This window comes from Panthera onca, chromosome B4, assembly GCF_046562875.1.
Source record: "Panthera onca isolate mPanOnc1 chromosome B4, mPanOnc1 haplotype 2, whole genome shotgun sequence".
Lineage (NCBI taxonomy): Eukaryota > Metazoa > Chordata > Mammalia > Carnivora > Felidae > Panthera > Panthera onca.
Window position 1 is genome coordinate 59,576,166 of NC_138345.1, and position 17,590 is coordinate 59,593,755.

The 17,590-nt window shown below is 37.2% G+C and overlaps 1 protein-coding gene across 4 annotated transcripts in view; it reads right to left on the reverse strand.

Annotated features, from left to right (window-relative positions):
• The window catches only part of ITPR2 (inositol 1,4,5-trisphosphate receptor type 2), a 489,660-nt gene that overhangs the window by 310,961 nt on the left and 161,109 nt on the right, over positions 1-17,590 (reverse strand). For all 4 annotated transcript variants that reach the window (XR_009617392.3, XM_060658096.3, XM_060658095.3 and 1 more), the window contains exon 21: positions 16,943-17,093. Coding sequence is in view for 3 of the 4 variants with exons in the window: in XM_060658096.3 (XP_060514079.3) it covers positions 16,943-17,093 (151 nt within the window). In the remaining variant the exon portion in view is untranslated. The remainder of the gene's footprint in view (positions 1-16,942; positions 17,094-17,590) is intronic.

The window sequence follows — 17,590 nt, forward strand, 5'->3', positions numbered from 1 at the left end:
TGGTTATAAAAGGACTTTTACACATGCAAAAAAAAAAACAAAAAAAACAAAAAAAAACAAAAAAAGATTAACATAAGATGAAAGCCTTAATTAAGCTAGGGATACAAGCAGAATAATGGGTACCATGATATCAAAGTTAGATCATGGTATTGTAGAGAGCTAGATATCCAGTCTCTGTCAGGTTTTTAGGCTTTGTGCTGGACCTGGTGGGAATTTACTGTTCCTGCGCTTAGAGTTCCCTTAACCAGATGCTCACTTAACTTGCTTTCTCACACCTTTATGATTTCAGGTGCAACGTCACATCCTCAGATAGACTTCTTCTGGCCACTCTCTCTCTGAAAAAGGACTGCCATCATTCTGAACCCACGTACCTGCTTTACATTTCAGTCATGGGGCATTATCACCATCTCACATCATATTTTATATTTGTTTATGTGTTTATTGTATACTCCCCTCAGAAAAACATAAGCTCCATGAAAACAAAGATTCTGCCTAGTTTACTGCTCTATCTCCAACTCCTGGAATAGTACCTGACACACAGCAGTCATTCAATCACTGTTTGCTAGATTAATGCACTAATAAAAGAAAAAAAGATTTGATAAATGAGTTATTAAAAATGAGATTGACATTTTTACTTTAAAATTGGATCTTATTACATTAGAAATAGCCCATCTTTCATTAAGGTAAGTTTTTGCTTGCTTTCCTTTATACTTTCCTAAATTTTCTAAATTTTTTCAAAAAGTACGTATAATTTCATGTTACTTAAAAACTTTTCCATTAAATAGAAAGGAAGTAATAAAATAGATATCAGTGAGATAAGGGAAATAATAAAATCTGCCCTTATCAAGGGCAAATAACATCCCATGTATTTTGTTGGGCCAAATATATCCTAGTAGAGTGGGGGCTTGGGGGGCCCATCCCACTTTACTCAAGCAGAAAGTGGTTAAGCTTCTGATAGAGGTCAACCAGTAACAACATGCAGCTTTTTCCCCAATACCATGATGCTTTGCTAATAGCCCATCACCTTACAAGTTTCCAAACATTTTATACTAGAACTCAGAAAACCTACAAAATGCAGAAAGCAAAGATTCTTCTTTTAATATTGTTGGTTTTTTTTTTAAGTAGGCTCAATGCCCAACATGGGGCTTGAACGCACCACCCTGAGATTAAGAGTTACATGCTCTACTGACTGAGCCAGCCAGGCACCCCCAGAAAGCAAAGATTCTAGTTAAAACTGTGTGCTAAATATGTCGAATTACTATCAATCATATAATAAACTTGGTCACATTATCCTCAAGTGAATTTATCCAACGAGTTTTTATTGTACATGATGGGCCACGCACTACTCGTAGCATTTTATTTTTATTGCACAATTTAATTTTAAGGATAGCTCTTGTTCAGAACGTATTTATTGTTTTTATAAATTTATTTTAATATTTTTTTTGAGAGAGAGAGAAAGAGAGAGAGAGAAAGAGAGAGACAGAGCACAAGTGGTGGAAGGGCAGAGAGAGAGGGAGACACAGAATCCCAAGCAGGCTCTGGGCCTGGGTGCGGCACCTGGGTGGCTCGGTCTGTTGAGAGTCTGTCAGATCATGATCTCATGGTTTGTGAGTTCGAGCCCCGTATTGGGCTCTGTGCTGCTGACAGCTTAGTGTGATCTTTCTCAAATTATTTCACCATCCTATGTACACGATTTTAATCCTAACAAAATATGTTCCAAGTCGTGTGAGAATAAGATTATATAACACGTGCAAAAAAGTCGTGAAGAATAAAAAGTATCACATAATCGTAAGATATTAGCTCATAATGAAAAGTGGAGGACATTTGTGCACTTTTGTTATATCTCTGAAAAACAGCCATTCTACTTTGCATCATGTTCTATTATCGTGGCCACCATTCTATTAATGAACGTGTGGTTCCATCACATAATCATAGCTCATAATTTCTTACACTATGGCATGATTGTCACACCTTGGAAAGGAGAAGTCCTTCAGAGAAGTGGTATGTAAAGAATACTCAGTGAACAAAATAGACAATATGACACCTAATTTTCTCCATTCTAAATAAACACTCACTGAATATAGCATGTTGATAACCCATTTACAGATTTCCAAAACCTTAGAATCAGAGCAAAGCAAAACCTATTGAAAATATGTTCCCAAAATATAGTAATGTTATTATCCATCTTTTTTTGAATATCAAGTCGACTGCTCAAAAGAAAATTATTTCCCATCCCACCCACACCCTAAAGAAGTGTTATTCAAAGGATGAATTTAAAAGGCAATTCATACAAAACAGTGGTTGAGTTCTACATCCTACTTTGGATTTCATCACTGTCAAATACTGACAAAGCCATTTTGATATTCCAAACCTCAAGATTTTAATTTGCAAAACTGACTTTAATTGTTAATAATTGGTAATCCAAGCAATAATTGAATTTACACACTGTTTTACAAGCGAGATACAATTTAAAGACAATGAAATGCACAGATCTTAAATGAAAGGTTTCCGCAGTTCTGCTGAAGAAGAGCATACACCTATCTAAGCCACATGTCATTCAGATACCAAACATTCCCATTTACCCCCAGAAGCTCCTTTGTGCCTTTCTCTGCTTCATCTCCTCTACATTCCCCCACCACCATCAAGAGCAACCACTCTTCTGATTCATCACACCGTAGATACATACATTTAATAATAGGTATGATTATAGTTAAATGATTGTAACCAAAGAGTACGAGTAAATTAATCATTGTTAAAGTACAGAAGGGTCTCTAGTTCCTTGCCGCTCTACTGTTGCCTCGACCAGGTAAGTATTTTTGTTGGTGATTGCTGAAGTCAGAGATAGCACGTTTCTTAAATGTAAAGGTAGCATGAAACAAGAAAGGATAGCTAATATAATGAATGATTCCATCAAATCCCCAAACTACATCAACAGGTTGAAAACATATGCTAAAATCAAAATATAAAATGCCCTGTACATAGATGTAAATAAAGCCAACTGAAGCATATGATGAAAAAAAAATGTGATGTGTCAGAGCACAAATTCAAACTTGAGTTGTGTTCAAGTTCCATGGGAATCTATTCTGTGTCACTATTACCCAAAATACCCATTTCACCTAGACTGCATTACAAAAGTAAAGTGTTCAGAATGAATGAGAAAATAACTGTCCTTGCCTCTACGCTGGTCAGGCCAGTGACCAGTGATAATTGAATCATAAGAGAAATAGTTAAAGAAACTGCAGGTGATGACACAGAGAGGAGGAGATGCTCAGGAAACACCCTGGCCATTTTCAAACGCAGAGAGAACTGACATGTGGAAGCCGTGTTCAATTTCAATGTGGCTCCAGGTAACAAAGAAGGACTGCTTATTGGAAGTTAGAGGGAGGTATATTCAGGATAATCTAACATATGAGAACTAATAACTGGAGTTCTTGGAAAGAAGAAAGACTTGCCTTCTGCAGCAACAAAATCTTGGTCACTCAGGTGGTCAAGGAGATCCTAGATGACCACTTGTAATAGGTGTTATATGAAGATTTGAAGTTCATATATTGTTTAGATGATTTCAACAGTCCTTTTATATGCAAACATTCTATAAATTTATGTTTGGGTGCCAATAATGCACTTTATTGTAGATCCCTGGTGGACTCTCTTCAACAGATATTGAGAGAACTGGGGAAGCCAGTGTATTAACACTGAGGCATCAGACTCTGAGGTTCAAACTATATTTATAATTAGAGGAAATGGTTGGAGTAGAGAAGAGGTGTGGACAACGTAGTCCTCTTTAGTCATTCTCGTTATTTGTGAGGGCATCCTTCGGTATTGATTCTGTCCTATTAACTCAATATGGTAATATTAGTAGTCATCCTGGGTGCCAGGAGTCATTCATATCACTCCTAGGTAACTCCAGAGACCTTCAGAGTCACTTTTTAGCTGACACCTTTAGGAAATCAAAACCCTGAAAACCTACAGATCATGCCTTTGTTTCTGACAAATCCCACAGAAACACAGACAAACACAGAATGTGGGTCTTCTGCCTCTACTAAGTCAATTAATTATGAAGTTTAACAAAAATAATTTTATGTATTATAACTTTATGTGACTAACATCTGATTGAGAACCAAAAGGAAGTTACACAGGTACTTCGTGACTTGCTGTACTATGTAAATTATACATGCATCATACCCATTAAGTCCTTCTGAAATTTATTAACTTATACAGTTAGCAAGTGAATATTTCAATCATATTACTCTATTAAGATGGTGCATCAGAGGGCACTGAAAAAGCATAACATTAATCATTAAAGCTGCTAAAATAAAATCTCAGGAAGTATTTTAACATGAACTGGCATTTGTCATGTTCTCTCTCATTCACCGGAAGTTTGAAAAGCCAAACTAGAAGTTCATAAGTAATAAAAGAAAACAATCATATATTTGGAATGTCATGGTCTAACACATATTTTTGACATTCAAATACTTACATATTTATATAAAACATGTAATTTGCATGCATTCATCAAATGCGTTTCACTCAATAGATATTTTTGAAAGCCTAGTATGTATATAATAGTATATTATACACGGTACGAATAAGCTTAGAGAACCAGAAATAGAATCTGTTTTCACAGTTTTTCTCTCCACCTTGCTTCTCTCAGTCAATAAATCTGAATTATGATAATTATAGAATAATCCAAGTAGTAAATCTAAGAGTCATGAGCCTTTTATAAGTCTACTAGGAAAAGAAGACTTAAAAAAATAATTACAGAAATGAACAAAAGAAAGACACAAATATATATTTGGAATATTGGGATCTCTAAGAACCTTTGTCCTCCAAATGCATGCATATTTTATATAAGGCATGGCACTTGCATACATCCATCCTAATGATAAGTGAGTTATGAAAGTATATATGAGATGTAGAAACGTGTCTAGGAGAATAAAAGTGTTTAGAATTACTGGGGAAACAGCAAGAGACAGAGCTAGAGATGTCTGGTGCAGATTGTGAAGACCTTTGGGCACCAACTTAAGGAACTGAGTTACTCTCCAGAGATGATGAGAGCTAGTAAAAAAGATAGTATATGTGATTTAGAAGGATCCTCATACTGGATTGGGGGAGGGGGGGAAGAAGGCCCAAAAATGGAGTCAGGGAGATCAGTCAGAATTTATTGCAAGAAGTGAAGAGGAACATCGAGCTTCAAGAGAAATTTAAGTGGTAAAACTTTTAAGACTTGTGATTAAAACTTTGTTTCAGAGACAAGCCAACCATTCATGACGGGATGACTATCGATTTTAAAAAGTTTTCTTGATGTGACCTGTAAAATCCCTTCAAGTGAAATCGAAACTCTTTAGTAAACACCTACTGTTTAGTACTAAACTTTCTTGGGAAACTTGGAAAAAGTGGAAAACAAAGTCCCTGCAGATGAAGAAGTCATCTAAATAGAAAGTTGTGTAATAATAACAGAAAGAACATCAACTGTAGGGCTGTAGGGTATTTTTAAGGAAGTGAAGAAAAGAAACCTGAATTCAAAATTTGGCTCAGTAAGCTACAAGCTGTATGATCTTAGGCAAAGTATTTACCCTTCTATAATCTTATTTCCTCGACAAAATAGTGATCATGATACCTAATTGCTGGAGGCCAATATGGATTAAAAGTAAAAGTATGCAAAAGATCTAGAGGTGTATTAAATGTTGAATATAAATAATAAGTATCCCTTTATAGTAATCTTTTGCCAACGTGTGGCCTGGCATATGGTAGAAACTCAGTATATAGTAGACATATCACATAGTTATTCTCTACCTATTTTTAAACATGCATTTGATTTTTAAAAGGAACATGATCTCACATAGATCATCTATTTGAAACTTTCTCGACATATATAAAGAGGATTAAGCCCAGAAGGGGAAAAAGTCCTTTTAGGCTTTATTGATAACTAAAAGAAAACTGGTCAGTTACAGGCACTTTTTCTAAAACTTATAAAAGCTTAAAGCCAAGGGGGGCAGGTACAGGGAGTATAAGACATTGTACATTATGCCAGAAAGAACTCAGAGGTGTAGTCAGCATAGTGCAAAGCCATGGGAGAACCAGCCTCAGAATCAGAATGTCACAGAAATCCTCCTTCATATCTGAAGAAGATGATTCCAGAAAAGACTTGCTTCCCAGAACAGGTTTCTGATGCTTATGATTCTGGGGCATTTGGAAGTAGGCAGCTTCTAGAAATTTTTTTTTTTCATATCGAGACCTTTGTTGTACATTTAAATGCTTTAATGTTTTTACTTTTCTCCCTAATCTCTATTTCCTAGAAGATCATAATCATTTTTATTTTTCTTCCTAATCTGTATTTCCTATGAGATCTTAATCTTGACCTACAAATTTTCCAATCATGGTACTTTTCTGGGAGATACCTATGGTGGACTCTGTGATGGTCTTGCCCAGATGCCCTTTCAGGGATGAAGGACAGTATACTGCCTCAGCTACTTGGAGGACAGCCCTCAAATGTCAGCCCTCTATGGGGACTGACTAGTCTGAAGAGTGCCACCTCAAGCAAGGCCACACACCCATTCCAGGGCAGTCCATGCAGGCATAAAGGCTCAGCCCCCACCCTCATTCCAATAGGAGACAATTCTGGAAGGACGTCCCAACAGCAGACCTCTCCCCTCATTCCAGAGCTTCCCACTAGGTCTGCATCACAACCTAATTTCTCCCTTTGCCCAGTCCTACTTCTTCCCATTCCATTGCACTGGTGTTGATCCTACGATTAAGCTAGTAAACCTTCATGCTAATATCCAGTTCAGGGCCTGCTTCCTGGGGAACATAACCAGCAATGAGTAACTCCAGAGGTTCAGGGACACTGGCATCATTGCTGTTGCCGTTGTTATTATTTAAAAATTAGTGGAAGAATCTCAAGGCATTATGATAACATGCTCATCGGACACGGTACGCACACACACAAAGGGACAAGAGAAAACCTAGAACCGTGAATAGGACTGCACTAGAAATACAGAATTTCTAGAAATTTCCTTTACTAGAAATACATGAAATACTAGAAATACTAGAAATTTCCTTTACTAGAAATACATGGTTCACACGGAAAGAAGTAGGCAGAAGAGAACAGCATACAGGAAGTAGGGAGGTATGAGGAACAAGATACACACTGGAGATAAGACAGACGTATGTGAAGTAAAGGGACGTCACTGAAAGCAGAGTTGAAGGAAGACAGGTCAAAGAAGAAGGCCATCCAAAGGAGAATACGGATAGGCAGAATGGTATCGGGAAAACATAAGTTCAGAAATCGCTGCAAGAGATTTTCAGATGACAAATGGAAACTGTGGTACCTTCCCCCTACAGGTAAACCTTGCTAACACTTCTGAGTACTCTGAACTCCCCTGCAAACAAATCCTTAATAGAGACCTGGAAAGAACTCAATCAGATGAGAAATTAAAAGAAGATGAAGGAACACGTGAATGAGTCTTTACAATGAAAGCTGCCTTGTACCTCAGGTACTTCCTCTTCAGTTACGGTCTTTGTACTAAACCTCATTTCTGTTCATCCTCACTCCCAGCTCCCCATATATATGTCCTCAGCCTCACCCACACCCAGGGAAATCCTTTCTTGCTTGCTTCCTTGCTTTTTTTGTGATCCACTCAAAATCTGAAGTGAACAAAGGCTTCTGGTTTCAAGGCATTCTAGCTGCTGTCTTCACAAAGAGGAATCACAGCTATTAACCAGGAGATATGCTTCATGGATATTGACTCACAGGAGCGTTTTTGCAACACACTTTAAAAAGACACCATTCAGTGAGTGAATGAGAGTTACACACTAATCTTCAAAGAATCACAGTTTTGAACTGAAAGAGACCGTAAAGATCACAGTTAGACTAATCTAATTTCATAAAGGAAGAAACTATTTTCTGGCAGATATTCTGCCGGCAAATATTCTCTTCCTTTCCCACCCATATCACAATATTAAAAAATGTTTCTGCTCCACCTCTCATCTCAGTTTCCTTTCTTTTTAACAGCAACATGCTGCCAGAAAAAGCATTTCAAGGTGGATCGTGTACAGTCCCTGCCAAGACAAAGCAAAAGTTAAACTGAAGAAAAAGGCTGGTTCTTTGCCGCTAGGCGGAGAGTTAGTTTGCTCTTACTCTCTTCCCCAAATCTCCTGAGGCAAAGTGGTGCCCCCAGACAGACATATATGCCAAGTGCCTCTTCCAGCCCGTCGTCTTATCTCTTCCCTACCCTGGGTTGGGCCCACAGGGCTGTAACTCACCCAGTGCAGCTCCAACCCTTTTAGGGCAGAAAGGTAATTTCAGGGCATTGTGGTTATCTGTTTCTTATTCTCTGAAACCAAAGGCACTTTAGCTCCGAGCCTGAAGCCTCAAAAGAAAGGAAATCCTAAGAGCAAATGGAATTCTCCATTTGACTTTTTTAGTGATTTCCCATTTTTAACATTATAACACATATGCCAAAAAAAGAGATTATCTGGTTACTGATTAGGGACTGGCCCACATTTTGGGGCTTGACCATGGAAACTCCCAAGAATTTGAAGTTGTAAAAAAGCAAAATGACAGAAGATTAAAAGAAACTGTTCAGCTCTGGTTTGGTCTTTTGATACTTTTCTGATATACTGCATTTTCAAACTGTGGTGAGTTCAAGGACGGGGAGACAACTGTGAAAAGAAATGATGGTGGTGGCCTAGATGCCCTAACTAGGCCTGCATCGTATTCCATGGATAAGGCTTTCTTGCTCCCTGTTGGAGATTGAAATTTGAACCCCAGTTCCATTCAAACAACAAACAGACACATGGAAGGATACTGGCCAGATCACTAAATAAGGAGTTAGACCCAAACCATCCCCAGACTGTATCACATTCTGTACCCTGTTCAGTGGAGATGAGACTTACCCTCACCGCTCAGAGCTAACATGTAATGTTCGTTAGAAGAATGTGAGTCGTATTCACATGTCTTCCCAAATTTAATGACTCTCTAGGAGAACAAAATACACCCACCCTGCCACAAAAAGTGATCTTGATTAACAGTAGTATCAATCCTTGGATTGTACATCCTTCCATAAGCATAAAGAGAAAAAAAAGTATAATTTTTAAATAGAATGTAGTTTAAATAAATAAATAATAAATAAATAAATAAATAAATAAATAAATAAATAAATAAATAAATAAGTAAAATGTACTTTCAAAAGTATATTGAAAATATCTGACTTATCAGCCAGCATATGCATTTGCTTTTAACTTGTATACGTGACAAAAAACAGCACTGCTTGACATAATCCTTCCACCCAAAAGATCAATTACACTGAATGATGCCTGTGCACTTTAAATCACTGAGAGCAAATGATAGGTATTAGGCAAAGCAAATTGACTCAACAACATAGCCTGCTGGGAGCAAATACATTTGTTTGAAAACAGTATTTGTTTTCTTAAGTGAGTGCATAGCCAATGAAGAGTATTGGATTGATGGCTCTGAAGGTTAGGATCTTCTATTTCATGACAGCACAGGCCAGGGCAGTGCTGGCTCCCAGCGCCTCCATGTGGGGACACCTGCATAATTTTCTGAGCAGGCCACCTCTAGGGCACACAAATGAAAAGTTGCTTCGGAGCCTAGCCACTTCTGCTGAGCGTGCCAACTGAAAACCACTGTGTTGTTGAGCAGTCACGGCCTGGGAGCTACATTCAGACCCCCAACCAACTCCAGCGTGACGACAACTCACAGGGGCACAGAGGTGGGCTGTTACCCAGGACCCCAAAGAGGAAAGCTTCTGTGATTGCCACTTGTCTAGCCAGCCATCCCCATCACCTCAAACACTAATTACCGACATCTAAACCTACAGGATTAAAAAAAAAAAAAAAAAAAGAATACTGCACACTGTGCATGCACACCCTCCTTAAGTCAGGTGCCCCTGAGGCCGGCAAGAAATGGAACTCCAGGAACTGAAAGCCCTTTCCTTCTGGACACACCTCTTCCTCCGCTCCCCTGGGTCTGACCTGCCAAACTGCTACCAAACACATTTCCCTGAATGTCCAACCCCAACTGTGCTGGAGCAGAATTAGTAAGTTGTAAGTAGATCAGAAGGATAAAAAAAAAAGACCCGGTTCTATTGCACAAAATTTTCCAGACATGGTATGAGAAAAGAAAACTATTATCACATACTTAAAGGAACTGCTTCATCTAGCAACAATGCTTATAAAGTTACTTCCTGTTTTTAAAAAATCTTGCTTTGCAAATGACTTCCAATTGAATAAGGTTTCACTAAAATAGGAAAATATAATCCATATCATTTAACTATAAAAGCCAAGATGATGATATACTGAGTATTGTAATGTGGCCACAATGCTATGGCTCCCATGAGTTGTCCTTTAAACTAACAGTTATTTTTTTCCCCCCAGGTACTTTCTGTAGTCTGGGATTTCCTCTCTGGCATCAACCTCTGTCTCATCCTATACCACAGGAATTTTTCCCAGGCCTGAAAATCCTGTCTCCACATTTGGAGATTCCAGAAATGTGTTCTCTCTTGCTTTTTTTATTAAGAATTTATAGAGTCTAACAGAACTTTTGTTAGGAATTTATAGTCTAATACAACTCAGCTATAATAACACACTTCCTAGTAGAGATGCCAGATAATACTTTAAGTTTGAAGTGTCATCTTAAATACAATAAATCATTTTCCTACTTGGCTAATTATTTCAGTCATTAACTTGTTGTTTTGAAACACTTCCAAAATATGGGAAGAACTGCAAAAATAATACAAAGAACTCCTATAATATCTTCTGACCAGTTTTATGAGAGTCACAAACTCAGCCATATTTGCATCCTTTCCCACCCTCTCTCTCTCTTTACATAGATCTTACATATCTTTCCTACACCCTTTAAGAGTTAGTTCCACACACCATGACCTTTTTATTCTCATTTCTTGACCTTTTATTTGGTAAAAACAAGTACATCCTCTTACATAACCACAGTACAATTATAAAATTCAGGAAATCTGATCCACTGCCACAACCTAATGTACAATTCAGATTCCAATTTCACCAATTGTGACAATAATATCTTCTGTAAATGATAGTTTCCCTGATCCAGAATCACATATTGTATCTAGTTGTCATTTCTCTTTAATCACCTGTAAATCTGGAACAGTTTCTTAGCCTTTCTTTATCTTTCATGACATGGACATTTTGAAAAGTCCAAGCCAGTTGTTTCATAAAATATCCCACAATTTGTATTCGTCTCATAATTCTTCGTGATTAGCTGGAGATTCTGAATTTTTGTCAGGGACACTTACTAGGTGATGCTACGTCCTTCTTAGTGCATCATATCTAGAGGCACATGACATTGCTTTGTCTCAATTTCCTTTCATTTTAAACTCTATATTTTGTTTACTTACCTTAAAAATATCTATATTTATAAGATCCCACACAAAGCTTTTACTTAAAAAAGTTTATGAACCGAAGATTTAACCTCAGTAACAATTGTTTTAAAGTATTAGCTTTCTGAACTAACACATAATCAAGTGGTACAAACAATAGGAAAACTACTTTCTTATGCTTTAACTCTTAGCAATGCTGCTAACTTACTAGCACATCTTGGGCAAGTTAATTAATCTCCCTGAATATGCTTTTCTATGTTGGTACTTTAAAATAAAACTTTCTAAAAAGCTAATAATGCAAGTTAACATAAAATAAACATTGAACATTAGTAAAAGCAAAAATGATTCCTTGGGAAGTACTTCTAGAGGTTAGTGGAAGGAAGAAAGCACAGCATAACAATGTCTCTCAGAGGTATCATCTATAATTCAATCATAATTGTGATCAAATCATGCTTAACAACAAACTCTGTTTTCTCGCAGATTACATTAGGTACCCGATCATAGGAATGTATAAAAAAATAATTTACCCTGATTTGAAAGGTATCAAGAGAAGGCATCTTGAAACTATGGTCCTTAAATTCAAATTAATTTCAGTACACCAAAAACTAGGATAACAGAACTCTTGGGTATTTACTAGTAAGGGGATAAGCACATTCTTTCAGATCTCAAAAACGTAGCCAAAATCCACAAACTCCTTTCCACAAATTAGGAAAATGTATTTCCCCAAATGAAGAGATATTATTCTACTTGACATACCAGTCTCAAAAGGAAGAAACCTCTGAGTCTTGGTTGATGCAGTATGTATACAGAGATATTTCCCATCAATACAAAATGAACTTTCTTAGAGAATTGTAATTGGCTCACAAAAACTATTGTTAATCTATTTTAATACTGAGTAAAATTGTCATGTTTCATATTTTAATAATGGAGTAAAATAATGTGTGTCATTAAGCAGAAATCACTACATGGAAGGTAATCCATGTAAAACCACTTAGCATATAGAGTACTCAATGAATATTAGTTACCTAGAAAATATATGTAGATGAGCCAACAAATAATTAAAATTATCTAGTGCTACTTTTTACTTGGCTTCCAAGATATCACATTCTCCTAGTATTCTTTATTCACTGGTCTCTCTGCCCCAGTCTCTTGCTGACACTTCCTCTATTTCATAGCTCAGTATTGGAGGGTCCCAGGAGTCAATGTTTAGATCTCATTTCCTCCCGATCAATAATCACTCTGTAACTGATCTTATTCAGTCTGATATTTTGAATGATTTCTGTGCATTAATTCTCCCATTTATATTTCCTACCCCGACATTACCCTAAAATTTCATTCATATACCCAGCTGTTGACACAACCTCTCTACTTGGATGCCCCACAGGCATTTCAAACCTAACATGCCCAAACAGACATCCTGATTTTCTCTCCAACCCCCTCATCCACCAGTCTTTCCCACCTCAATAACAGTACCACATTCACCCAAATATTAATTCAAACCTAGGAATAATCTCTGACTGTCTTTCTCTTTCCACATTCAAGTCCTATCAGTTAAGACTGTAAAATTCCCAATTCATCCACTTCTCCCCTTGCCTACCACTACTCTCCTAGTTCGTCACCATTACCCAATTCCCCGACAGCTTCTTACTATGGTCTTCCTACCACTATGTCCACATCAGTATTCTCTGTTCTCTACTCAGCAGCCAAAATTATCAGATAATATCAGTCCCTTCTCAAATCCCTCCAAAAATTGCCCAACAGACTCAACAAAATTCAGATTCACAGGTCTGCAAGTCTCAACAATCCAGGCTTCTCCAACTTTCTGTCCTACTATTCTCCTCCTTCTCATTTTACCTCAGCCAAAATGGCCTTCCTGCTGCTCCTCCCACATGTCAAGCATATTCTGCCTCAGGGCTGACCTCCATGACATACGTGGGCCTCTGCTCAAATGTCAGAGGTTGTTCAGTCGATTCTGCCATCCTCCCCACTTACTCCTCTCCATATTGGCCTACTTTATTTTTCTTTACAACATTATCTGATGTAACAGTATATATTCATTTGTTTATTATCTGTTTCCCCCAATACAGAGGAGGGAGGGACTCTGCCTCTGTATTTATTAATTGTCCTCCTTGTGGCTAAGGACTTTATCTTCTTTATTTCCAGTGTGTAGAACAGTGTCTGGCATACAATAGTAACTCAATAAATTCCTGTTGAAAAAATTAACCAATGGTTCTCAGATTGCTGAAAGAATGATGAAGATATCCAGAGATGGGTGGAGTCCATGAGAAAATATGAGAATTAGAAACAATTTGAAAAAGTAAAAAATGCATCTTAGTGGTGTCTGGGTGGCTCAGCCAGTTAGGCATCTGACTCTTGATTTCAGCTCAGATCATGATCTCACAGTTCATGGGTTCTGGTCCCACACTGGGCTGTGTGCTGACAGTGCAGAGCCTGCTTGGGATTCTCTCTCTCTCTCTCTCTCTCAAAATAAATAAATAAACTTAAAAAATGCCTCTTACAGGGTAGACCTGGATATGACAGTGAAAAGTGCAAACAAGATATTATCAAATTTTGAGAGGACAAAAACTACTTTTCTTTATGGTAATACTCTGAAAGCAGACTGTGAGCACTGGGACCAACAGTCAAGATCAATTTCTAACATTTTAAGAATAGTTTAGTTCATAGTAAACTGAAGATTATAAAAGCATCACATCAAGAAATATCTTTAACACAATATCTCAACTCCTATGTACCCTCTGGGACTGTTAAGAGAAGCCTCTCACTGATGAGATTCAGGAAACAGAAACAGGATAGTCTATCAGCATGTCCCTGCTCTTTGATATACCATTGCTGTTCTTGGCTTTTCCTTTGCTTTCATTCAGATATTGTCCATAGACTTTTATTTTTATAAAATTTCAAGATTATATATAAAAGATGCAAGAACAGAATAGAATACTTATACACATTCTCATTTTTTCTCCATTTGTTTTCATAGTGCCTCCACCCACACACCACGACTCTCTCTGAATATACACTATACATAATTTTATCATGCTATGTCTTAGAAATCACCATTCTGGACAATTTCACCATGTAGGACTTAGGTTATCTTTTATTTACAAAATGTTCTCTTGGATTGTGATTTTAAATACAAGTTCTGCTCCATGGTTTTATTTTTCTTCTTCAAAGGAGCTCCAATTATTCATATGATAGCTCTTCTTTGCCTTTCTTCCATTTCATCCACTTTCTCTCTGACTCTTTTTACTTGTTTCTCCATATCACTGACATTCTCATCATTGTTTTCCTGCCTTTCTTCAATGGTTCATATTACACTTTCATTCTAATCTACTCTTTTGATAATATAATTTAGTCTGTATTTCTAAAAAAAATAAAGTCTATATTTTATTCTATTTCTTTCCCAAATCCAATAAACTTTCATTTCATTTCTTCCTAGTTTTTTGGTCTATTTCTAACATTAGTTTTTGAATCTATGATTCAAGGTATTTTTCACATCCCAATGTCTGTTTTAAGATAGTTATTTCACTTTAGAGTCTCGTGTTATAATTTTTTTTATCTTTTATGGTTGTTTTCCAGAGAAGAATTTCCATCAACTGATATGTTTTGATTTTTTATTCTATTTTGCTCTTACAACAGTTTCATATAGAGGAGGACCAACTTCATATTTGCATTTCTTGGACAAGGTTGACAATGTGAGCTGGTTCATGTAATCTTTAGTTCAAGATCACCCTCTCCTGTCAGAGTGGTGAAGTGCAATTTCTTTAAAGTTTGGCTCTTGGTGGGGGGGCAATGGAAAGGAATTATGCACATTTCCTTCAATTTTGTGGTTTTCTTTTATCTTGTGGTACTCAGGATTTTGCCACCTTGCTTATTTTTCCCTTCACCAACAAGATTCCAAAGGGTGCCTCTCCTTCATCCCTAGGGATAAACATTAACCCTCCTCTTCCTGAGAGGCATTGCATTTCCACAATTTCTACCTATGCACTGTTAAGTCCCTTCGTCTTTACTCAGTGCTCTTATCCACCTAGATTCTCTGTCAGTATTTTCACACTTAGCATAGACTTTCTCTTTCTGAGGGTGATTTGCACACAATCCCTTCTTGTCTCTTCAGCCCAGGTTTTCCAGAACCTTCTAACTGTCTACAAAGGCTTGCAGTGAGAACCTGGGAGAGAGCTCTACTGAAAACTGATGCTACTTTTCTACTTACACCTGAAGTTTGTATTGTCCTCTTTCTTCTTGTTCTGCTGAAGGTGAGGGATTTATGTGGTTTAATTTGCTTCTTATTGATCTCTACAGATTTTTGGAAGACGTAGAGATTCTTGAGATTTAGGTAGCAGCAATTAATTACTTCAGCTACCTGCAAGTTCCTCATTTAAAATCTTAACCAGATATTTCTTCCTTATGTCTGAAATTACATTTCTGGTTTCACTTTTTTAATCCTGTAGTGGACATTATAGTGGCCACACTATGCTCCACCCACGTCCCTTCTTCAGAGCTTAGGCACCTATTCCCCCAGTTGTTGAACATCATGGTGCTGACTTCCCACTATGCCTCTCACTAAGAGTGACCCCTGGCCGAAGGGAACTACCTTACCCAAGGGTACACTCCCCACTTCATGATAAAACCGTCAGTCAATGGCTGGCTAATGCAAAAACACAAAACTCAGCACCTTTGCCTTAATCTGTGACAACTACAAAGGGCCAGCCCTGCTCTAGGGCTTCCTATAGGATGAGCTGATTTGCAAGATGTACCTACAGGGTGGATCAGCTCCTCCATCTGCCCAGTCCTACCTTCCTCACTTCCTTGCAGGTGTATATCCTGTATGCACCCTTCAATATACTGCCTGCAAGCAATTCTCTATCTCTGTGTTTGCAAGGCATCCAACCTAAGATAATCACCATCAAAAGATTTTTTAATTGAGTTAGGAAACAGGCACTGTTGGAAGTACCTTGAATATATTGTAGACATTCACTAAATCTCACAAGGAAACTGTGAGGAAGATACTGTTGCTATCGTCTTCATATCTCAGACAAGAAAAAAAATAAACTCTTAAGAGAAGTACCTTGCCTAAGTTAACAAATGGCAAAGGCAGGATTTGAATACAGCACTCTAACTCAAAAACCCATTCTCTATACTGCCTCCCACACTGGTTTTGCATTCAGTGCTTCTCTGGCACAACCATTACTGTTCCAATTTTTTGTACATTTCTATTCCCTGCTATGAAGCATAGCCAGCATATGACACATACCAAACTGATCACAAATATTAAGATGTTTTTGATTCTTTAATACATAATATTTTCAATAGTAAATTAGCCATAATATTAGTTGCCAAAGACAGAACTCATTGATCTATAAATTTTTCTTTCAAAGCTTTAATTTAAAAACAGAGAAGAATGTTTAGAAATCCAGCCTATTAGCACACAGTGCTATCCTAGGATCAATTTTCATGTGTACACATACACTAGCAGGTACATGTCAATAACCACTTCCCTGTAGATATGTTTTCACCTTACCTCCAAAAAGATTATAACTTTTCTTAAAAATTCTTACCTCCATCTTGAAATTTGCTCAATCTTTCAAAATACGACGACATGGGGACCTGTACAATATCTAGGATAGCCAGAAGTGTTCTTGTTAGCCTTAGCAATTCACTGAAGCTATAAAATCCAAAGTATATAAGATTCCGAGCCAAGTGGACCACCTTAATAAAGAAAGGGAGGGGGGTGGAAAAGAAACAAAAAACATTAGAAACTGAAATTAACATTGGTTTTTTTTATAGCATCTCAATTAGCGCAGGTGTTTCTAAACTTTCTAATTCTTTAACACCTATGAATTGAAATGCCTACAAAAGCAAACACTGAACTCTGATTTATTCGAGCTTATGATTAAATCTAAATAGGGCCAGTTTGTCACCTCTATCAAAACCCAACATGACAAGATGAGGCACGTGGTCAACAGCCAATAAGGAAGCCAAAAAGAGAAGACTTTAGGTGTATCAAGGTGTTTAAAGAAACTTACACTGGAATGGTTTACTTAACTAAATATTAACTTATTTAAGTCAGTAGGATATCACTTAATAAATGGTTACATTAATGAGTTACTTTAATAAATGGATATTATCCATGAATTTGTCCAGAAATATATGTCCCTATGCTGCTTTGTGGCTTTCTGGATACTATAAGGCAATCTAGGTATGAC